The 25,068-nt window shown below is 45.2% G+C and overlaps 1 protein-coding gene across 2 annotated transcripts in view; it reads right to left on the reverse strand.

The window, feature by feature from the left end:
- The window catches only part of NCAPH2 (non-SMC condensin II complex subunit H2), a 153,802-nt gene that overhangs the window by 55,452 nt on the left and 73,282 nt on the right, over positions 1 to 25,068 (reverse strand). For both annotated transcript variants that reach the window (XM_088444426.1, XM_088444419.1), the window contains exons 11-15: positions 16,361 to 16,432; positions 16,119 to 16,188; positions 15,916 to 16,026; positions 2,664 to 2,717; positions 1,494 to 1,564 (exon numbers count right to left, since the gene is read on the reverse strand). In XM_088444426.1, the coding sequence (XP_088300552.1) occupies positions 1,494 to 1,564; positions 2,664 to 2,717; positions 15,916 to 16,026; positions 16,119 to 16,188; positions 16,361 to 16,432 (378 nt within the window). The remainder of the gene's footprint in view (positions 1 to 1,493; positions 1,565 to 2,663; positions 2,718 to 15,915; positions 16,027 to 16,118; positions 16,189 to 16,360; positions 16,433 to 25,068) is intronic.

Below are 25,068 nucleotides of genomic sequence, written 5' to 3' on the forward strand. Positions count from 1 at the left end.
CATTTCACAAGAGTACAGAGTGCATGCTCCTGTCAGTGTGTGTGGGACATTAACCCTCTTAGTAATACTTTTTTCTTATGTAAAGTCTGTAGTACACACATTTGTGTTTAATTATTTTAATAACATACACACTCCTGCGACAGCACTATGCATATAGTAGTGTACAAGGTTATAGAATACAAAGCAGCATTATGATGGCAACAATGGCGGAACTCCCGGAGACAATGGAGTCATTTGCCGCCGGGCGCCAGCCCTGAAGGGGGCACCTGGCTCCTTTGTCCCCCGGTCGTTCCGGGCACTGCCGAGGAGCTGCATGGAGAAGGAGCGCCGCTGATCGGCGCTCCACCTCCAGTGGCATAACTACGGGCGGTGCAGGGGGTGTGGTCGCACCCCCTGCACCCTCCATTTGCCGGGCGCCCACTTAGTGTGTTACCAGCTGACGCCTGCTCCTTGTTTCCTCCCTCTTTCCGGCGCCAGCCGGAGCTCAATCCTGAGCTCCGGCTTCCGGGTCCCAAAGTTCCGAGGCACGGGCACCGAGTACAGACGGCAGCAGCACTGGAGCGGGCTTTAAGGTAAGTATTTTATTTTTATTTTGTGTGCGCGCGCGGTGGGGTGCTCACTACAGGGGCTTACTACTGGGGGCCCTACAGGGGGCACTATTGGGAGCACTACAGGGGCCCTTACTAGGTGTGGGCACTTCAAGGGGCATTACTGCTGGGGCACTGCAGGGAGCATTACAACTGGGGGCATAAGGGCATTACAACTGGGGGCACTACAGGGGCCCTTACTACTGGAGGTACTGCATAGGGGGACCATTACTGGGGGGGCACTGCACAGGGGCAACTGCATAGGGGGGGCGGCATCAGCTTGGGCTGGCATTGGTGCTGGTGGTGGGGGGGGTTCACGGTGTGGACCAACATTTATTTTACCTCCGGACACCTGGGATGAAGTTACGCCACTGGATGGCAAGATTACCCCAAGGGCAAATAGTGCATGGAAAGTAGTACGGAAAGTCCATACGATACATCCAGGAACCATAGGCGCTTAGGTCTAGATCTAGGCGATTCAGTCACCTGTGCCAAATGGCATGATATTGGTCTTGCTTACCTCTGTGCATATAAATGCTTCTCTTGTAGAGGAACGTAATATTAACTGTACAAATCCAATGGACATCTAGTAATTTGAGAGTCAAACTTTTGTCATGGTGAGACCTACCGAACATTAATTTAGTATATAGAGTAGAACAGAACGCCCCATACAATCATTTATGAATTACAAGTCTGTTGCCAAAATGTCTCACGTGTGCTTTAAAGGTCGACTCATGAGCATCATAACAGCCCAGAAGACGTTACATGTGGAAAGCAAATACATAGGTGTAACACGTATGTAACGCAACTTTTTGGTTGGTTTGTGATCGAATATCTGTTTAGTGTGCAATTAGTGTTAAGTGACAGAATAAGGACTTCTTTGGGAACCTCCGCAAATGACATTACCATTCTTTTCTGCAGTAGCCTCTGAGCAGCCAAACGTTCTTTAGCATGCTGCCAATACAATACTTCCAAATCTGCAGAACAACAGAGTAATAGAAGTTTTTAGAAAAAAACAATCCAATTAGCATATACAAAATTGTGTATATGTATATATATATATATATATATATATATGTGTATATATATATATATATATATATATATATATATATGTATATATATATATATATATATATATATATATATACATATATATACATACACACACACACACATATATATATATGTATACACATACATACATGCACTCATACATACATGCACTCACACATACATGCACTCACACATATATACACATACACATATATATACACATATATATACACATACACATATATATACACATACACATATATATACATATACACATATATATACATATACACATATATATACATATACACATATATATACATATACACATATATATACATATACACATATATATACATATACACATATATATACATATACACATATATATACATATACACATATATATACATATACACATATATATATACATATACACATATATATATACATATACACATATATATATACATATACACATATATATATACATATACACATATATATATACATATACACATATATATATACATATACACATATATATATACATATACACATATATATATACATATACACATATATATATACATATACACATATATATATACATATACACATATATATATACATATACACATATATATATACATATACACATATATATATACATATACACATATATATATACATATACACATATATATATATACACATATATATATATACACATATACACATATATACATATATATATACATATACACATATATATACATACATACATATATATATAGGCACACACACACCATTAAATAATCATTAATAAAAATATATAAGTATGAAATGTAGCAGAGAGCCTCATGGAGAATATGCAGTGTATACACTGTTGGGTACTATTTATGTAAAGCCAGTGTTATTGTACGTACAACAGGGAATGTAATAAAGCAAAGGGCATACAATTGAGCATATACATTTGAATGGACGTATTTCACTTTTAAAAGCAGTTCATAAACTTACCAGCAAACGTAGGACCTTTTCTTCTGGATTTGATAGCTTCTGTCCCGTCCCAATCTGCATATGAACACATTCTAATTTCAAATATTCACATACAATCAAGTTATAATATAAAATAGGATCATACAAGTACACAATAAAATAAAGTGATAAGTTTTCGTCTCAATTTGTACTATTTCTGTAATGTAGCTGAACAAAGGGATGTAACCGTAAACGCAGTTAGTGATTATCGGTATATGGTTTCATTCAGAATTTCATGTTTTTGTAGTCATTTAGTAGAAAGTGGTTTCTGAATCATTACACACTCATACTCCGTTAATTGTAGAGTTCCAGAATTTTTTTGTCTCATTGTTCTTCGTACCTAGAGTGTGCGCCTGCATTCTATGTCCCCTGCATTGTACTACAAGTCTCAGCATGGCAGCATCTCCTATTATGTTTAAAATTAGGGTGTGCAGTCCAAGCCCCCTTACTACTAGATTTGTGTATATTTTGTACATTTGAATGTTGAGACTCCCATTTGGAATTTGCACTCCACCCATCAGGTGTTTTTAATCATTTCTGTCTACATATTAGAATGGGCACTATTAAAGGTAAGTCCCGGATAAATTTAACATCATGTGTTAGTATTAGGGATGTTAGGGACCCATCTTATGGGGTTCACCTTGATGAGGTAGATGGGCAAACATTTTTGGCCAAACATGTACTAAGAGCCTCACTTAAACTCTACAATTAACATGGAGTGTATCAGAAATTTTTGTCTTTTATTGTTCTTAGTACCTAGAGTGTGCGCCTGCAATCTATGTCCCCTGAATTATGCATATACAAAACAAGACCATTTCTTATCTTTGCTAGCCTGCACACTACTTACCACCACAATGTCAGCCCCATTTGCTATGTAGATTGGCTTCTCTTATGCAGATATTATTTGGCCTCAAACACATGTGCAGTGCTTTGTATACATATTGAGTGACAAAATAAATGAATGTTTAAACAAAAATAGGTCTTTAACTGTAAAAACAAAAAAAGAGATATGGTAAGAACTTACCTTTGTTATCTCTGTTTCTACGAAGTCCATAGGGTCCACAGGGTTGACCTTGGGGTATGGGTTGGGAACCAAATCCGGGCACCACGCAGTTAAAGCTTTTAGCTCCCAGGATGCACTTGGGTCCACTCTCCCTATAACCCCACCCCCAAGCCAGAGGCACCTCAGTTTGTAAGTAGCCAAAGGCCGGAGGAGGAGAGAAAAAGAGAAAACTGGAACACTCAACCATACTCACAGATATGGGAGACGGAAAACCGGTGACCAGCCACACAGCCCATATGAAGCCAGGTGCGTCAGGGCAGGCGCCCTGTGGACCCTATGGACTTCGTAGAAACAAGAGATATGGTAAGAACTTACCTTTGTTATCTCTGTTTCTACGAAGTCCATAGGGGGTCCACAGGGTTGACCTTGGGGATGTCCCAAAGCAGTTCAACCAAGGGTGGGGACGCTCCTGTGCTGAGCGGAGAATCTGTCGCCAAAAAGGAAGCATCCTGAGAGGCAAAGGAAACCAATGCCTAGAACCATAAAAAGGTGTGGGCAGAAGACCACGTGGCCGCCTAGGAAGGCAACACAGACAAGGCGCCACAGCGAGCCGCCCACGAGGGTTACATGGCCCGAGAAAAAACAAGCATCAACAACAGAAAGGCCTACCCATGGGTAGGCCCCTGAAGAAGACATACAAGGCCATCCAGCCAACATCTGGCTATAGGCCGGCCATCCTTTCCTGTTAAAACCAGAAATCTCAGACCACCATTAAGGAGTCCGATTTCCGTAAGGAACCTGAATGGATAACATAAATCCACAGAGGCCGGACCACAGTCAATGAGGTCACACCAGCCGAGAGGACTGGGGACTGAATGGCCGTACCATAAGTTCCAGAATAATATGGAACCTAAAAATCACTAAGAAGAAACACCGGGTGAGAGTAACTCACACCCTGACATGATGTCCTCCAGAAGAGGGAGCCACATGAGAACACTCAATTCCGACACTCACCCGGTTGATATAAACACCCTGAGAGAAAGAGAGAGCCAAAGCAATAGACCATGTAATGGCTATCACAACCAGTGGTTCCATGGACTGTCCCCGGAGGGAACGAAAAACCACTACTAACTCCCAAGGAGTCCCTAGGGAGGACAAATGGAGGCATAATCCAGAAAACACTCCAAAGGATGAACTGGAAACCAGAGCGGAGCAATGCCATATCTTAATCATACTGACAGTGTAGAGATCCGCACTGTCAGGAAGGCCAGGCCGAGGGTGCAACCCAAGCCAGCTGGAAGGAATGCCAGAATATCAGGAAATCCTGGACACCGGAGGATTGTATCGACAGGTACAATACCATAAAAATTATGGCTGCCACAGTTTGTGGTAGGTCCCAGCAAAAGCTGATCCATGTGCTCTAATCATTCCAACGATGACAAAGCCAGGGAAGCCGTAAGACCACTGTAGGGACGCAGTCAAAGACAAACGACCCAGGTCCAAGGCAAAACCAAAGGACCCTGAGATAACAGGTCCGGGGAGTGAAGCATCAGGAATGGAGAATCCATTCCAAGTACCCCTGACATCTGGGGCAATCAGGAGCCACCAGCAGGAAAGCATCTCTGTCTCAATTGAAACACTTCCCTCGAGGAAGAAGGGAGACTGGAGAACACAGGTACTCAAATTGGAAGGACCACTTCACCGACAAAGTCACTGAAGGTTGCTTCAGAACCCCCAGAGTTGGTAACACCATATAAAGTGATAAAGAAAGAAGGCCAGGAGGGTCACCTCAGGGGGGCACCCCCTGCTCACCAGGAGATGAAACCTCTCTTGGGGAAGAGACTAGTCCCCGGGATGCACGTCGTGACGGCTGAGGACTTGAAATGAACACTGCAGAGATGGTCGGGAGGAGACCCTCGGACTATGTCCGAATGTGTGACATACCTGTCATTGCCACACAACGAACAGTGTTGCTAAAAAGGAAGCCACTGCCCTGACCCTGTTGGACTGAACTTCTTCAGGTTCACCGGGAAACAAGAGTTATGCCAGAGTGAAGGCCCAAGACAGGCTAAAGTTCCAACAAGTTACTTGACAGGGTGGAATCGACAGACGTCCAACTGCACTGAAATGGATGCGAACCAGACACTGTCCTTAGCAAAGAATACCCTGGACGAGATGACCATAGCCACCCGGAAAGGGACCGACTTGCCTCCGGAGAGAGCACCATCGTTTGAACAGTGATCCGACAGAAAGAAACTCGTTCCATCTGGAGATAAGCCAATTATGGAAAGGCCTGGAATGGAACTGAGCCCATTCCACCCTTCCAAAGGCAGAAACTGAATAGTGGACCATGCATCCCAGAGTGTAAAGACATATGTCGACTGCGTAGACATCCATGTACTCCAAATGGAAGAGTGGAGATGCAGTCTTACGCCAGAAGAATTCTCAGAGTCTGAGAATCCAGCAGGGCTCCTAGGTGAAGAATACCCAGAGAGGGATGCAGGGATGAATTTTTCCCCATTGATTAAACGTCTGCACCCAGAAGAAGCCACGGTCATCCTGACCTGGCTGGTAAAGTACCCCGGCGATCCTGCTAAGAGCAGGAGGCCGTCCAGTATATCCCAATGCTCCTGTACCTGAACAGGAGAACTGTCAGAAAATCCAAAATGCTGGCAAACCCCTGTGGGGCTGAGAACAGTCCCAACAGGCAGAGCCTGAAAAATTGTAAGTGCTGTGATACAGCAAACCTCAGTCCATGCTGAGGCAAGGTCTCTGCAAGTACCCGTAGGCACGCGTCCTGTATATCCAGTGATACCATAAAGTCCCCAGGTTCCAAACATAGTATGATGGAACCTAGGGATTGCATCCTGAGCCCAGGTAGCTTTAGGAACTGGTTCAGGGAATTGAGACAGAGAATAGGCTAAAGAGGACCATTCAGCCCCCGCACCAGAAAGAAAGCAGAACCACCAGTCCCTCGCTGAGAAAGTGGGGATGGCCTATTGAGCTCCGCTTACCGCAACAACTGTATAGCTTTCTGGATTAGTAAGGCCCTGATCGGGTCTGAATAAGGGCCTGCGTACCCTCACCTGGAAAGAGGCCGCCTGAGCAAAGAGAGGGCGTACCCTCCTACCCACGTAGCCGCGGCAACTTGACACTAGTACCGGGCGAACAGAGAAAACGGCCATCTCCCAGTGGTAGGCCTGTCTCGTCAGGCTGAAGATATATCCGTAGGTTCAGAAGCAGGATCGGCTGGTAGTCCAGGCCTGCTCGGTACTGGATATGTTGGCCCTCGTAGAGACCGACAGTCTATGAAGAAACAGACCTTTAGGCTGACCCAGAGGACAAAAAGACTTAACAGACTGAGTCTGAGGCCTTGTAGTGGGCATAGCTGAAGGCGGTAAACTTGTACTGCCAATGTTACTACAATCCTGTCAAGGTCAGGACCAAACAAGATCTACCCTATAGATGGTATCTGCACCTCTGCATTCCCAGAGCGCAGCCATAGGGTATTACGGAGGATACAGTCGCAGCCGGAACTCTGAAAGTTAGGAGACCGATATCCAATATAGGCATTTCCACCTATGACATCTGCATATATTACGTGAGCGACCAAATACAATTGAACCCCAGACGTGTTGAAGGGGAAAAAACATTACAAATGCATCAGCTCAGTATGCAATAGTATTAACCAACCATGCTATAACCATGGTAGGGTGGGTAACAAATCATGAAAGCGAATATACTGATTTCAGGCAGAGTTACCCCCTACGGATCCGAAGAATCCGACCACGCAGGAATGGGAGGTGTCAACGTCTGTAATCAGACGAGTAACACGCCCATCCACCCCAGGAGGGACTCGCGATGACCTTCAGGGAATTTGGGACAGGAGGCCAAACACTGTTGCAATACCTCGTATCTGGCAACAGCCAGAGTCCAGCCATGCGATCCACCCGCTAGTCAGCAACAGGGAACCTGAAGGCACGCAAGACTGAGGGTGTATGATACAGGTGCAGGTCAACATTCACTCTAACCAGAATGGACCTGCTACCAGCCCCAAAGCAGGGATAATACTGGAAATAGGCTTCCCCCCGTGTAAGAGGGAAAGAGCCCAAAACAGTATCCAGTTCACGGCAGAGCCAACTGGGAAGTAACCACAGGGCGTCAACCACGCCACTTTGCGTTTCGTAGCAAACGACATCCACCCAGGGTGGCTGTGGTAATCCCTGCAAGGGGAATGACAGACTATGGTGGCACCAGGGGGAATTCATATACTGCGAAAAACTCCTGCCGGGAGCGGTAGTCTGTGTCACAGGGGAAGAGGAGTGCAAGAAACTGCGAGATACCCTGAGATGAAAAGGGCAGTATGGTGAAGTAACCCCAAGTGAGGTACAACAACGGGGCCCGCCCGGCGATCCGCAATTGAGAGGATCCCGAGAAAACAAACCGCCCAAGGGGGTCGTGAAAGGGGCCGGCACCAGATGACGCCACACACAGAACCCTTTATGAAACAAATCCTCCACACTAACACCTGCAGCACATGACTTGCAGGATAGTAAAAATGGGTGCAGTATAACGCTCTCTCTCCTGGTCAGACATATCTGACCAACCCTCTTGGCGGAAATATCAAGCAGCGCTATACTGGTCCTGACTGATGCCAAAATTAGCCGCAGGGACCCATTTTCAGCGTATGCAACACACAGTTCCATCTAAAATGTGGCAACGTGCAGCACGCAACAATATGTGACAAACCTCACAAATATTAACGAGTATATAAATGTGAGGTCTCAGAACCACCCTAGGTACAGCTGTATTAGTGCAGATAAAGAAAAGGGATAGATATACACTGACAGGTGAGAGAATAAAGTACAGACAGTCAGCACTAGCATAAGTCACATACAATGCAGATATATATACACACACACACACACACACACACACACACACAAGCATGACATACAATATACTGCACTATGTCACTGCATTCAACCCAGATTCAGTTTCTGGGAAGGCTACAGTGCTGTGTACACTGACCTAATGGTGAGGTACACAGGGGGACTGGACCAACTGCCATTTCCAGAGATTTCTGCTGCACCACAAGAAAATGGCCGCTGGAGACCTCAGAAGAAGCGTGGCCCGTGGAGGAAGCAGCTCAGCGACGCCAGACTATACATACTGAAAGGCGCGCTGAGCTGAGGGGAGGAGCCGCTGTAGCAGGGAAAGCTTCCTCCCCTGGCCGGCTATTAACCCCCCGGGACGCCGGCTCCCAGCGCCGATCAGTAAGTCCCTGGTGGTCTAGTGGACACACGGGGTATGGGGGGGAGGGGGGGCCCAGAGACTGGATGCACAGGACTGCATATTAAATGCGCAGATCACCGCAAGCGGTGATCCTCGACCTTACCTGCTCCCCGTGGATCCGGCAGCAGTCCTGGGCGCCCGCAGAGTCCGGCTAGTACAGACTCTGGGGTCCCGCTGAGATCCCCAGATCTGTACTGGCGTCTCAGCACCGGCGGGGTGACGGAGCGGCAGCTTAGACGTCCTATGGACAGTCCGACGCTGCCGCTCTAAAAGTCCAAAGTAAAAAATAAAAAACTCTGTTCTTGGAAAAAATATAAAGGTATGGGGCTCCCCACTGCACTAAACGGTGACCCGACTCCGGCCGGGCACCAACTTAAACGGAGGTGCCTCTGGCATGGGGGTGGGGTTATAGGAAGAGTGGACCCAAGTGCATCCTGGGAGCTAAAAGCTTTAACTGCGTGGTGCCCGGATTTGGTTCCCAACCTATACCCCAAGGTCAACCCTGTGGTCCCCCTATGGACCCTGAAGTAGAAAGGAGACATGTCTTACCTCACTAAGCAGTGAATCACTGCAGTTCTCGGCGCTATTACTATGTGCTGAGATCAATCAATACCTGCTGCAAGTAATTTAGGTCCCTGGAGATCTATGATCTCAAACTAACAATTAATACATGTACATAGCAGCATAAAGAGGTTTCACATTCATATACACTTGGATCATGGTAACTTGAGATTGGATAGAAAGTGTCTATTTAATCAATAGAAATTCCAGGCCACAATGAATGCCTCCTGTTTATTAAGAGAGAGCAAACAGATTATGGATTATCTATATTGATTCCAAAATACCAATACCAAGCGCAGTAAACAGGTAAGACATAACTTTTTTTCCTTAAGTCTTTTTCTTCGACTCTATAGGGGGCACAGGGATGACACTGGGGTATAGCCTGGAGAGCACCAAATAGTTAATGAAATTACCCACAAGCCCATCTCCTCTCTATCCCGGTCACAGCCACAGACCATCAGTTTAGTTTTTAAGTCCACGGCAAGTCAGAGGAGAAGAAAAAGGGCCAGCATACATACAGAACCATACACACCATGGAAAGTACAGTCGGATCGGTCACCAAGGAAACACCCCCCACCCCCCCTCCCCGGCAGACAGGTGTGTCAGGGTGGGCGCCCTGTGCCCCTTATGAGGTCGGAAAAAAAAAAAAAGACAATCGGTAAGACAGAAGTCTTTTATTATTCCTCTACTATGTGGCACAGGGATGACACTGGATGTCCAAAGCAGTCCCCTATGGGCGGGGACGCTCTAGAGATGCAATAAGCACAGAACACTCAAAAGCGGCATCTGAGGACGCAAATGTATCGAAGGCATGAAACCTGATGAAGGAATGAGCAGACGACCATGTGGCAGCCTTACAGAGCTGTTCTGCACCTGCCCCACAGTGTGCTGCCCAAGAATCCCCACTGACCGGGTGGAGTAGGCAGTCATCACGGCAGGGATAGGAAGATGCGCCAAGGAGTAAGCTTGGTGAATGATGAAGCCTTGCCAGCGGGCCAAGGTCTGCTTAGAATCTGACTTGCAAATCTCTCTAGTCCTCTTGACATAAAGCCAAGGAAGCTTCTGACTGAGAAGAATCTGCAGTCTGGAACGCAGGTATCCCAATCTCCTGATTAATGTGGAAGCAGGAAGGTGGCCAAGGCAAGTCCACAGCACAGCCCTGTCTGAATGGAAGACAAGGAACGGGAAGCGACAAATCCACTGTGTGCAACGGCTCAAATGGAGTCTACTAGAGAGATCGGAGAACTTAAAATGACAAGTCCCAGGGAGCCACAGGAAACGCGAATGGTGGCTGAACATGGAGGACTCCATGGAAAAAAAGTTCGCACTTCCGGGAGCAGAGCTAATTGCCTTTGGAAGAGAACATACATGGCCAAAACCTGAACCTTCAAGGATGAGAGCCGAAGGCCCAAAATCCAGAACGGTCTGCAAAAAGGAAAGGATATGGGAAAGGCTGAAAGACCTAGTGTTAAGACCCCTAGTCATCAAGAAAAATAGGTACGCCAAACCTGGTGCTCAAACAGGCTTCCTAGCCTGCAGCATGGTCCGAACGACACTCGTGGAAGATACTTTTGTTTTGACGGTGTGGCTCTTAAGACATCCATCCTAAAACCAAGACGGGCCAGATCCAGATGGAAATATGGGCCCTGGGACAGAAGATCCGCAGTGGGGCATCAACGGAGAGGCCCAGAAGACCTGCGTACCACACGCACAGAGGCCAATCCAGTGCCACCAGGATCAAAGGGCCTCCCTCCAGCTTGAACTTGCAGAGAACTCGAGAAATCATTGAAAATCGGAGGGCATAAAGTAAAGGAAAGGTCCAAGGAACTGCTATGGCATCCGACAGGAGAGCTTGCGGTTCGCTGGAGTGGGAGCAGTGTCTCGGTAGCTGATTGTGCTAAGACGCCATCATATCGATTTCTGGTAGGCCCCAACGGCAGACCAGTAGCTTGAAGATGTCTAGATGCAGTACCCACATGAACGGCCTGACTACTTAGGAAGTTCACTTCCCACTTCTGAACTCCCGGGATGAAGACCGCGGAAAGCGCTGGAAGATGTTTCGCCCAGCGAAGAATGCGGCCTACTTCCTGCATGGCCCCCGACTGCGAGTGCTGCCCTGGTGTTTGATGCATGCCTGACACAGGGCTTATATACCCCACCCATGAATGCTTGCATGAGAGGTAAGAAGAACCCAGTCATGGATCCAAAAAGGGCGGCCATTGTCCAGATGGAAGTGTTGGAGCCACCAAAATAGGGATAGATGCACCTCCCAGGATAGAATGAAAAAGTCTGAGCCTTGATCCATCACTGTAGAATGACCCTTTGGAGAGGCCGGGAATGGAATTGACTGTACTCCACCATGTCGAACGTTGAGACCAAAGACCCCAGAATTGGCATGCACTAGTGTATGGATGCCTGACGCTGACTAAGAAAGGAGCGTATTCTGGTTTGTCAGGTCAAGATATTGTTCGGAGGGAGGAAGACTCTCTGAGCTCTGGAATACAACAATGCTCCCAGGTGGAGCAACTCCTGGGACGGAGATAGCGTGGATTTCTTACAATCATCAGTGACACTGTAGAAGCTGTACCGTCAGATGGATTAGATCTCTTGAGAGTTGTTGGAGATTGTGCCAGGAGAAGCAAGCAGGGTGTGCGGAGTTAAATCACGATTTAACTCATGATTTCATTCACAATTTTTTTTTTTTTTTTTTAAATCATTGATTTAAAAAAAAAAAAATGTAAAAAAAAAATCAAAGGCGTGTTTAATGTATGGTTAAAAATAACTTTGATAATTGACATTTGACAGTTTTGTTTCAAGAATTCAGTATACAATTTTTTTTTTTTTACCCTTGATGTAGATTTAGAGTCTACTCTACACCCATGTTACTGCGGCGGTACTTTAACTACAGAAGAAAAGTTAGAAGCTCTTAAGTTTGCCAAAAGAAAAATATCCACATTCAAATACACTTCTACCAACACTAGTTAAGTTCCTCTTGTTTGACCAAGATGTTGTGTCAACAGTGGCACCAATAGATTGGTGGAAAATGCACATTGGTTCAGAAACTGTAGCTGGTAATGAAAATATCATGATAGCAGTAGAGCAATTGCTAACAGCCACAGCATCAGCTTCAGTAGAAAGAATATTTTCAACATTTGGTTTGGTGCAGTCATAACTGAGAAACCGCTTAGGTACTTACTGACAAAGCTGCAAAACTTAGGTTTATTGAGCGCCTTAAAAAGAAACGCAACGTGTAGGCTTATTCAGATGTACAAATCAGGCAAGGCAATTGCCAACTATTGTAACTTAACATCATTGCTGTTTCTTTCCTTTTGCAGTTTGTGTGATTTCTGAGTAGTTGCTGTGCCATGATTCATGGCGACACGGTCAAATCATTTAATATATTAAAGTCACAGTATTTTTAAAGAACTTTGTATTATTGTTTTTACTTGATTGGTTTACTCAATCATTTTTAAATAAAAAAAAAAAAAATTTTTTTTTTTTTTTTTTTTTTTAAACATGATTTTTTACATCTTGGAAGCAAGACGTCTAGGTAAAGTAAAACTCTACACCCTTGCGGTGCAGATGTGCTGCCATTATCGCCATGACCTTCATGAATACATGAGGCACTGTAGACAGACCAAAGGGTAACACCTGAAAGAGTGTGGTTGGTTTGTATAGCAAACCTAAGGAAATGTTGGTAATTGGCTCATATAGGGATATGTAAGTAGGCATTTTATATCCAACGATGCCATAAAGTCCCTCAGTTCCAATGCTAGAATGATGGACCGAAGGGACTCAAAGTGGAATTTGGGAATCCAAAGAAATTTGTTCAGGTGTTTCAAATTGAGCGAGTAGGCCTGAGACAATACGTCTCTGACCCAAGTGTCTGTTGTGGTCTGCATCCACACTGCAAAAAGCGAAGTAGACAGCATACCAATCTGAAGTCTACCAGGATGAGGCCCACTCCATCCAGCTGGACGTCTAGTGGATCAGGGTTGCTTACCTCTGGGCTTAGAGCTTTTAGAGGCCGAAACCTGGCTCCTGGGTAATGGTTGGCTTTGGCCTGTGGACAAAAGGAGCGAGATGCTGAAGTCCTAGGTCTCGGGTGGCGACAGATAGCAAGAAAGCAGATTTAAATGGTGCAAACGTAGTCACTATTTTGTCCAACTCTGGATCAAACAGTTTATTACCCAAATAGAGAAGGACTCCCAGGGCCTTCTTGGATTCCATGTCTGCCTTCCAGGTGCGCAGCCAGAGAGCTTTTCTGGCTGCAACTGCTGAGACTGATGTTTTAGCAGTTAAAATTCCTAAATCTATAGCTACTTCGGAGAGGAGAAACTGCCTCTCTAACATGTGTAAGCATAGTGACCAAGTCGCCTCTGTGTGCACCAGAGGTAAGTCCTTCGTCCAGAGCGTCTTGACCCGGGCCACAGCTTTAGCCACCCAAGCAGATACCAGGGCCCCTGCAGTCACATAAGTGGTTTTTAAGAAATGTTCCAGTTTCCTATCTGTAGGATCTTTAAGATATGCTGTGTTAGGGATAGTTAGGAGGGATGACCGAATAAGAGTAATGTGGACATCAACTGGGGAAGGAGACTCCCACTTAGCTCTATATGCTGCTGGGTGAGGGTAGAAGGTAGCAATCCTCTTGGAAACCTGAAAGCGTCTACTAGGGTGAGTCCATGCCTGCCCCAGGAGGTCTTCTAGCTGTGCTGAAGAAGGAAATTCCGCCACTGTATTTTTCTGTCTCTTAAAAACAGGTGCTTTGGATCTAGAAGGTTTCTCAGAGACTTCTACTAGAAGAAAATATTTTACTGCTGATAAGACCTTCTATGTCTACTTAGGACATAGCCTCATCTGGGACAGAAGAGGTCTCTGCATCTGAGGTAATGGAAGCACTAGCCTCGCCATCTGAAGACAATTAAGCTTTTGGGTGGAGCAGACCTACTTCTAGGAGCCCTATCCTTATCTACCATTTGCTGAAAGAACGTGGACACCTGAGCCAACCCCTGGACTGACTGTGCAGAAGTCTGCATCCAGGGTGGCTCAGCCATGGGAAGTTGTGGCACAGCAACAGGCGGCACTGGAAATGTCTTATGGTCTACAAACTGTGAAATTACTGGAGTCAGCAATGACGCCCAAACCAGCTCTTGACTAGAATCCATGGGCGCAACCACCTGTTGCAGGGCCCCAAGGAAACTGACACACAGGTCATCATGCTCCTGATCCTGAGGAGAAGTGACAGTAAAACACTTCTTACATGTGCGCATTGCTGTAGCTCCTACCTCCTTGGTAGTCTTATTTCTGGACATCCTGAGAGTCGCAGAAATACCTACACCACTAAGTGAGGTTATGTAAAGCAAGCTGTACTCATCCCTAGAAGGGATGTTCCATCAGTAACCACAGCAGGTACAGACACACATGTAAAGTACACTTACTCACATGCACACAGACCACTCAATGCAGAAACGCAGCTCAACAATCCAGCTTTAGTAGTATGCAGGCGCAATTTATCTAGTGCAGATGCAGGGAGCAGGCTGTGAGAGGAGACTGGAGTCCAGCTTCTCTCTCCCAACGCTGAGGCAGGCAATGCTGTGAAATGGCGGCTCAGTGTCTAGGGGGAGGAGGAGAGAAGGGGCTTACTGCCCGCAGGGGGAAAGCACACCCCAGGGTCGGTGGGGAGGGGCTAGCAGGGAAGCACCCGCCTCCCCTGTCTGGCATAAGCCCAGGGAACATCGTCACCACTATTAAGCAGCCCCTGCTCCATATATTAATCCCTGGTGGCCTAGTGGGAAGCGTGAGACCAGGAGCCAGCACTGCCAGCGGTCTCCTGCTCCGGCGGCTAAAGCCGCAAACCTGCGGCTCCCTCCCCGGTGAGCGCCTGCTGTGGCTTGCGGCTCTGGATGTGTAGGAGTTCACGGCCGAAGTCATTGACCCAGCCACCACTGCTGCGGACATCGGCGCTGTAGCATTGCCCACAGTAAAATAAAATAAACTGCGGGGGACCACCTAAAGCAGCCTCCCTGCCCAGCTTCTTCCGCCACCAAACAAACTTATGGCATAGAGGAGAGGAGCCTGGGCTTGTGGTTAATTTCATTAAATTATTTGGTGCCCACACTCTCCCTTCTCCAGGCTATATCCCAGTGTCATCCCTGTGCCCCCTAGTGGAGGAAGAAGAGAATAGAGATGATAAAATAAGGTAGCAGAGTGCTCAAAACTATTGCTGTATTTGTAATACGGATTGGGCAACTGATCCCGGAATAAAAAAAAAAAAAACACTCAATATACTTTTAAGATGGCCTCTATTATAACTTAAAAAATGTTTAACTATTCCATAAAAGGTAAGCCTCCATGCCACACTTAAGTCATACTCACATGTAGAGGAGAGCCATTTCATGAAGTCTTGTAGCTTGCGTGGGAATCGCCTCTTCCTCTTGTTAGAGGATAACTCGTCTACTACCCCACGAGGAACCGTATAGTGTTTTCCTTACAAAATTAAAAAACAGGAGAAATGCAGTTGAGAAATAGTTAACAAATAAGATTTAAAGTACAGTAGTAGAGAAAGAAGATACTTTTACCTTTTTTAAAGGGCTTCTCTTCACAAGATTCAAAAGGGTCCAAGCTGCACCAGGGGTCTGAAAGTTTATTCTATTGAAGGAAAGGAATACAAAGCCAGACATGTCTTACACACAGAACTCATACAGGTTTACGTAGGAAAACTGGTATAAGGACAGAGTGATGCAACCTATAGCAACAATTCAGGAGTGGCCTTCATTTTCCAACTGCTACAAAAATGTTGAAATCTGATTGTACTGCATACCTGGATGTCTGCAACCTGCATTTTCTTCTCCTCCCTCTGCCGCAATACATAGCCTCTCTCTTCTGTCTGCATCTAAAAGGCCATCAGAGTCATTTAGCATTTTACATTTCTGGTGAATGGAATATAATTTTACTGGAGCAAGCAAAAAGTTTTTGATCTATAAATAAAAATGTATTGTGATTGGCAAAAAAAGACTGATGAGCTTCTCAGATTTCAATTCTTATAGGACAGCATCAGACAAAAGGTATCACTCTCTCTTGGCAGGACACATGTTCATTTACTGTTGCAATGAAATACTGCAGGTTTAGTTATAAACAGAATATTTGGAAATATTACAGTCCATGAGGAAACTATTTCGAAACAGATTATTCAGTGTAGTGGATTAGCCCAAATGTTATTTATTTTAATATATACAAAGAAATGTTCACACTTAATTCCTGTTCCCTGAAGCCAAATAGAGAATCATACAGATGTGTCCTCAATACGCCACGCAGCACGACTTGCCTGGCGAGTGTGAGCCACCAGGTCCCATGTTACTCTGCTAGTGTCGGTTGCAGGGGCTTCAAAATGGCTGTTCAGAAATCTTTATTCCAAAAGGGAGTTGATACAAAGCATACAAGAATATAGGGGAGATGTAAGGCGCTAGTCAGTAATGGGGTGTCTTATTTAAACAGGTAATATCATAAGACAAAATATAAATACTGAAAAATAAAAAGATATAGGGAAATAAAATTAAATGTCTCAAATATACAGATACCTAGAAAATAAACATATACCACATATATAAATGCTGCATAGATATATGTAGTCTAAGGCACAAATTATTTAAAATATTGTATAAAATTTTATTCAGGCTGTGTGTGTAAGGTGTATATGAAACAAATAAATTTCATTTCAGTACAGAAACTTTTTTTGAGCTGCAAAATTATTGAACATATTATATAAAATTACCTGCAGGCTGTGTATAAGGTGTATATAAAACAAATGCATTCTGTGTGTATATTTGGATCCTATTCCCAAGATATTTAATTATGGTATGCAATTATTCCAAAATATGGAATATTCAGTTATCCAAAATACCCCTGATCCCAAGCATTTTGGATATGGGAGACTCAACCTGTATCATTTAGTTCTACTCGGTAGAGATTGACATGTAAAAGGAACAACAAATAGTTAATATTTGCAACATCAGAATGTTCAAGTAATTCCATTTGAAGAAGTTTTTATAGTTTATCCTTTTTTGTTGAAAAAGTGCATATACGGTAGCACTATTTTGATATATTTGTTAGCCCAGGGTCTACCTCAAGCACTACGACTGCAGGCGATTGTTAATTGACTCCAGACATCGGCAGAAACAAAGTAAAAGGTGTTTGTCATTGCAAAGTGGTTGCGTTAATTGGCTGTTTTCTTTTTAAAGGGACATTAAATTTGGTTGCTCTCGGTATGTGATATTTATATTACATTTGTTTGCAAAACCATTTAAAATACATTTAATAATCAATTCCCTTTTTTTGGTTCAAATGCTAAATACATGTTCTTGTAGATTTTTTTTAGGTTTGTGGTACTGCACATCGCAGCATGCTTTGTTTTTTTTTGCTTTTTATTAATAAAGCCCATAGCCAGATTTCTTAAACCAAACATCAAAAAACACATGCAAAATTTACATTAGAAAAATAGACAAAAAAAACACTGAAGCGATTGCACGCTGCTTGCATCCGTATCGAAATAGGCAAAAGAACCATCGAAAGTGCAGATGTGAAAACTTGCCAAAAAACCATGATTGTCACATAGCTTGGCGCCAACGACCGACAAATTTCTGCGACTGTAGTCCTCGCTCACCCCTTTACGAGACTGTTTTCATTGTAATGGGAGTTTCCTCGCCTACGATGTGCGCTTGGTTTGCATTTTCGCGCTCTTTTATGATACGATTGATCACACCCTAGCGACCGCCTCTGAATGAGGGCCGGAGTCTTTTGAGATGTCAATATGTTATTCTATGCATGCTGTATATGTTGATTTTCTAGGTATCTAATATTTTTGTATGTGACATTTAATTTTATTTCCCAATATATTTTTATTTTATTATTTACAGTAGTTTTATTTTATATTACGTGTTTAAATAAAAGACACCCCATTACTGACTAGCACCTTACATCTCTCCTATATTCTTGTATGACTTTCTGATTTTTGGGGGATATCCAGTACTCCCCCATATGTGGAGGGCTAGCTGTCAGTAGGGTGTTGCTAATCAAGCGTTAGAAGTAGTTGGATAGATCTATCTAGGAGGTTTAGCGCCTGGTTGTTTGGTTTTGGATTGTAATACAAAGCATGACTGCAATATATGAACCATGGTGCCCCTGTTGCTGCAGTTTCTCAAACAACCAGGCGAGACCAAAGGGATACATTTTATTGAAGCTCACAAGAGTAGAATGCAATTGATAGTATACTTTGTAGAATGTTTCTTTGACCTTAGTTGATCTAGAGCTTTTAACTTTACCCAGTCTCACGTTCTCCCAAGCTCCTTGTCCAGTGGGGGCCAAGCCCCTTCCCATATTGCATTATGGTAATTTGACAGGAAAGGATAGCATCAAGCAGGACACCATACATTTGGGAAATCATATCCCGTTCTTTGGCTGTTCTATGCAATTATTCTCAAATGGGGCAAGACCATGGAGTATGTGGGTCATATGCAGGGACAACTGGAAATTTTAAATTTGTCAGAACACAAAAGCTTTATTAGCCACTTGACCGTGACCACAGAAATCCAAATTTTGTAACCTGGCCATAAACTATGCTGGGTTGGAAAGATGGGATTCCTCAAAAATATTTCAGGGGAAGATGGGACAGGTGATGCTCAGCTTCACCAATCATAAATCCTGGAGCTTGATTAATAACAAGCTGTTGGGAGTTATTTGTCTGCGAGTGGCCTGTTTTTTTGCATAGACCCCACAAGGGAATTAGATCAGGCCAACTTAAAAAGCCAGATTCAGTATCAAGCTAATAAACCTTCCACCTCTAGCACTAAGGTTCCGGACTGCCACCGGGAGAAAAAAAAAAAAAAAAAAGAAAAAGAAAAAAGCCATTCAGTGAGGATATTTATTTTAACAACTATTATCTTGCTGAGCCAAGAAAGAAGATAGCTCTACAAGATCAAATCAGTCTGTATTTTGGAAGATAGATTGGGGAAGTTCTTTTTAGAAGCAAGTGATATCAGGATGGGAGGTAGACTCCTACAGACTTTAATCTCCATCCAGACGGCTACTTAAAGTTGAGATTTGTGTTAAGGAAACATGAAGCAGCACTGCCTAAGATTTCAAGTAAGAGACCTTGTAATCAAGCAGATCACTATAAACGTACATGATTTCAGACAGGGAGATTCTCATTGCCAAAAGGAGTAAGATAGCATCTGCAAAAAGCAAAATTTTGAATTTTGTGTTGCCTACTCGCACCCTATTTTTCAATAGATTTATTGACACAAGCTACGCAAAGCAGAAATGGGTCTTTGAGGCACCAGCCACTAGATGAAAAGAAATTGAGACCATGCTAAAATCTCTGTACTATCCATAAGTGCTTCATAATTCAGTATGCGCGATTGGCTTAGACAGTGGTATATAAAGATTTTTAAGGATCCCCTTCTAAAAGGATTAGAGCAGGGGTCTTCAACCTTTTACACAGTGTGGGTCACATTAAAAAATTCAACGAAGCCCGAGGGCCACTAAGCTATACGTCACACAGTAGCACAATCTTGATTCACCCAATTCACATTACACCACATAGTTGTGTCCCTTATTCCTGTATGACACACAGCAGTGCCCCTTTTACACAATGCCCACATTTGTGCCTCTTGTACACAATGCCCCTAATGCAATGCCCACTGTAGTAGTGCCCCTTGTGCAATGCCACTTATGCAGTTCCCCCAGTAGTGGTAGTGCACCATGTGCAGTTCCCCCAGTAGTGGTAGTGCACCATGTGCAGTTCCCCCAGTAGTGGTAGTGCACCATGTGCAGTTCCCCCAGTAGTGGTAGTGCACCATGTGCAGTTCCCCCAGTAGTGGTAGTGCACCATGTGCAGTTCCCCCAGTAGTGGTAGTGCACCATGTGCAGTTCCCCCAGTAGTGGTAGTGCACGTGCCCCATATGCCGTGCCCCCAGTAGTAGTAGTGCAGTGCCCCTTATGCAGTGCTAACAAGGGGTAATGCCTCTTATGTAGTGCCACCAGTAGTGGTAGTACCCCTTATTCAGTGCCCCCAGTAGAGCTGCCCCTTATGTAAAGCCACAGTGGTAATGCCCCTTATACAGTATCCCCTTAAACCCAGCTCCCACTGCTTCCGGTCCGCCCAGCTGCTCTTCTGTCTGAACTATGGGAGAGACGTCATGACGTCTCTCCCATAATGCGCTGCACACACTGCGGGAGCCGGAGCTCAGGAGTGAGCTCCAGCCTCCGGTGCAGGTAGGAAGCCAGGCGCCTGCTGGTAACAAAATCTCAGTGGGCGCCCGGCAAATGGAGCCTGTTGGCTGGTCGTAGGGAACAGCTCCCCCCGGTCGGTGGGCCACCCGACAGAGCTCCGCAGGCCACGGCTTGAAGACCCCTGAGTTAGTGTGTCTTCAATCTATGAGAAACCTGAAACCTCCAGTTTTCTTGATGCAGAAAAGAAGGAAATCGTTGCCTCTCTCTAAAACAGTGTATTGTCAGTCTCTGCTGCCTCACCTCTTCTTAATAACTCAGAATCAAACTCTCCCCAGGACAGAACCAGGGCTGAACTCTGACACTTCTGATAAATATCATTGCATGCGTGATATGTAACATTCGTCAATCTAATAATATATCGTCAAGTGTGTAGCCAGCATAGGTCATCCCTGCCCTCTAGACAGAATATACGAAGAAACAAATATTATGAAGCCTTTTCCATTAGACACAGAAGGTAGTGCCTTAACAAAAAACAGTCAGAGCACTGGGAAAAAGTTTGTGGAAATTTAGTCAAGGATCTTTTTCAATAGGTACTAATAAAGGAGAGTTATGGTAAAACTTACCCTTGTCAACTCTCTCTTCCAAGTCCATAGGGTCCACAGGGGAAACAATGGGGGTGTAGGTGGGACCTGGAGGACCGGACACCAACAGCAAAGCTTTCCCATCCTAGGATGCTCTGGTCCTTCCCCCTATACCTCGCCTACAGCCTGAGGGCAACTCAAGTTTTGTTAACAAGCCCAAGGCAGGAGTAGGATAGGAGAGAAGGAAGACTAGTACACTGCAGAAACACAAACACACACACACACACACACACACACACACGGAAACAAGAGACCAAGAGTAGAAACCAATAGAAGCCAGGTGAGTCAGGGCGGGTGCTCTGTGGGCCCTATGGACTTCGAAGAAAGGATTAACAAGGGTAAGTTTTACTATAACTCAGTTTCTTCACGGTCCATAAGGCTCCACAGTTGTTCAAGGGTGGGAATGCTCCTGAGCTAAGAGGAGAACCCTAAGCCCGAAGTTAGCATCCTGAGAGGCAAATGTATCAAAGGCATAAAACCTAAGAAAGGTGTGGGCAGAAGACCCCGTGGCCGCCTTGCAAAGTTGTACAGCTGAGGCACCACACTGCACTGCCCACTAGGAACCCACAAAGCGAGTAGAATGAGCAGATACTGTAGTCAGCACAGGAAGGCCAGTCTGCGTGTTAGCCTGTGAGATAGTCAGGTGAACCCATCTGGCCAGAGTCTCTATGCTGGCCATCCCTTCTTGTGGAATACATGTAAGACAATTGAGGGAGTCCAATTACCTGATGGAAGTAGTATGGACCACGTAGATCTCCAGAGCATGGACCACATCAAAAGGAGGCCTCACCTGCCGAGAGGTCTGGTGACAGAAAGGCCAAAACCACAATTTCCTCATTAAGGTGGAAACGAGAAACCACCTTGGGAAAGAAGCCCAGGCGTGTACGAAGAACAGCCCTGTACTGATGAAAGATTAAAAAAGAGGGACATGAAAGTGTCCCTACATCCAATACCCTAGGAGCAGATGCTATAGCCAGAAGAAACAGTCTTAACAGTAAGCCATTTGACATCTACTGAATCCAGGGGTTCGAATGGAGGTTTCTGAAGTGCGTGGAGCACCACTGACAAATCCCATGGAGCCAAAGGGAGGTTGTATACGTAGAACACCTTGCAGGAGGCTAGGACCGGATGTAGACATGGACCCTGAGACATGAATTTGTAGAGGAAGTTGAGGAGAAACATCTATGGAGACACATTGAAGATTGGAGTACCAATGGAGTCAGGGCCAAGCCGAAGCCATCCACAGGACTGTACCCCCTTCCTGCTGGAATTTTCGAAGAACTTGAGGAAGCAAGGATATTGAAGGGAATAGATATGCCAATAGAAGGTCCACTTCACAGACAATGCATCCACGAAGGCTGCACTGGGGTCCCCTGTCCTGGCTCCATACACTGGAAGTTTGTTCTGGTGCCTTGAGGCCATGAAATACACATACAGTAGACCCCATTTATACATCAAGAGCTGAAAGACTTCTGGATGTAGAGACCACTCTCCTGCATGCACATCATGACGGCTGAGGAAAACCACTTCACAATTGAGAACTCCCTGGATGAATACTGCGGAGATGGCTGGGAGATGGCGTTCAGCAAGTAAGAATGTGGGACACTTCTGCCATTGGTGTCTGACTTAAGAGTGCCTCCTTGATGATTGAAGTAGGCCACTGCTGTGGCGTTGTCGGACTGTACTTGTACTGGCCTGCCTTGAAGAATATCATGAGCCAGAGTGATCTCTGTAGATGGCTCGAAGTTCCAGGACATTGATTGATAACACTGCCTCGACTGGGGTCCAGTGGCCCTGGAAGGAGTACTGGTCGGTTACTGTGCCCCACCCTCGTAGGCTTGTGTCCGTGGTGAGGAGAGTCCAGTCAGGGATCCAAAAGAGGGGATGTCTAAATGGGATGTCTGTAGCCACCAGGCTAGGGACAAATGAACCTCCGGGGGGGGGGGGGGCCAATAGCCTGAGATCTGAGCAGATGGGGTATCCCGTTCCACCTAGAGAGGATCAGGCGTTGTAGGGGCCTGGAGTGAAACGGAGCGGACTCCGCCATGTCGAAGGTGGATACCATGGATCCCAAGGTCTGCATTGCAGAGTGAACTGACACTCGGCGACTGCGGCGGTGCTGTATTATTGAGATATTGTCTGCTGTTAGGAAGATTCTCTGTACCAGAGAGTCCAGGAGGGCTCCCAAATGTACCATTCTTTGAAATGGTGTCAGGGAAGACTTTTTCCAGTAGATAAACCAACTGTGCGTTTGTAGAAAGGCAATGGTTACCTGCAGATGGCAGTGAAGAAGAGGGAGAGGCCCACCCCATCAGTCTGAAGGCTTGTCCTCAGATTTGGTAGGTGGATGTCTAGTAGCCAAAGTCTGTTTGGTCCTAGGCTTGGAGGCTTTAGCCGATGCCTTGGAAAGAACTGACCTTTAACTTTTCCTTGTGGACGAAAAGATGACATCCGAGGCTTCACATCATATGCAGAAGGCAGTAACGCAGTCTTGGAAGCTGCCAAGGAAGTCACAATTTTGTCCAATTCTGGCCCAAACAGGATATCCCCAAAATATGGCAGAGTCTCCAGAGCCCTTTTAGAGTCCGAATCTGCCTTCCATGAGCGTTGCTAAACAAAATATCCGGGCCCTTACAGAAGTGGCAGATGCCTTGGAGGCTAGGAGAGCCGTATCCATATCTGCTTAATCTAAATAGGAGGCTGCATCTCTACTGTGACATATGAAAGAAGTTGTTTCCTCAAATCATCAGGGGGAAATGTCTCTTCTAGGAGCTCTGCCCAACTCTCAGTGGCTTTTGCCACCCAAGCCATAGCCCTGGCAGGACGAGTAATAGCTCTTGTAAGAGTAGATTTTAGACAAGCTTCCATCCTTCTATCCGTAGTCTCCTTCAAGGAGGTTGCAGTATGGATAGGTAAGGAAGAATTCTTGACCTGACATGTTACGTGGGAATCCAGTGCTGGGGAAACCTCCCATTTAGTGCAATCAGTAGCGGGAAGAGGGTAGAAGGAACTTAAATGTCTAGGCAGCTGAAATAGTTTACTGGGCATATTCCATGCCTCGCTCATGTTATCAGAAAGCTGGTCAGAGCGAGGAAACTCTGGTAAAACTACCTTTGGTCGTTTAAAAAGTGGTTTTATTGCCTTAGGAGCAGGTTCTGCCTGTTCTATTTGCAGAATAGATTTTACAGCTCTCACTAAAGCAGGTATATTCAATTTAGAGGGAGGCTCCCAGTCTCCCAAGAGGGAGTCAGAGTGAAAGAGGTCTACATCCTCTGCCTCCCCAGATGATACATCAGAATCTGATAGTTGGGTGGACTGGGAAAATAACAGCATGCTTAGTAGGTTTACTAGGTAAAGGTCTCTCTTTTTGCAGAATTTGCTGAAAAGTTGTAGATGTATCCACCAAACTCTGTACTGCGCTAAAAAGTAAGTCTACCCATGGGGATTTGCAGGGAGCATCCCGCATTTTTTGCCAGCACCTGTGAAAAAGGTAGCCCAGGGTGGGTCCTGAGGAAAGGACACCGGGGCTGATGGGCCCAGGGCAGTATAACAAATTGCACAAAGACCATCCTGAATAAGGTCTTCTGGAGCCAAGCCCACTGAGCAGGAGTTACAAGACACCAGAGTAGTAGCAGCAGCATCAGACTGCTTGTTATTCTTT

This window comes from Taudactylus pleione, unplaced genomic scaffold (genome assembly GCF_031769625.1).
Source record: "Taudactylus pleione unplaced genomic scaffold, aTauple2 ptg000019l, whole genome shotgun sequence".
Classification (NCBI taxonomy): Eukaryota; Metazoa; Chordata; class Amphibia; order Anura; family Myobatrachidae; genus Taudactylus; species Taudactylus pleione.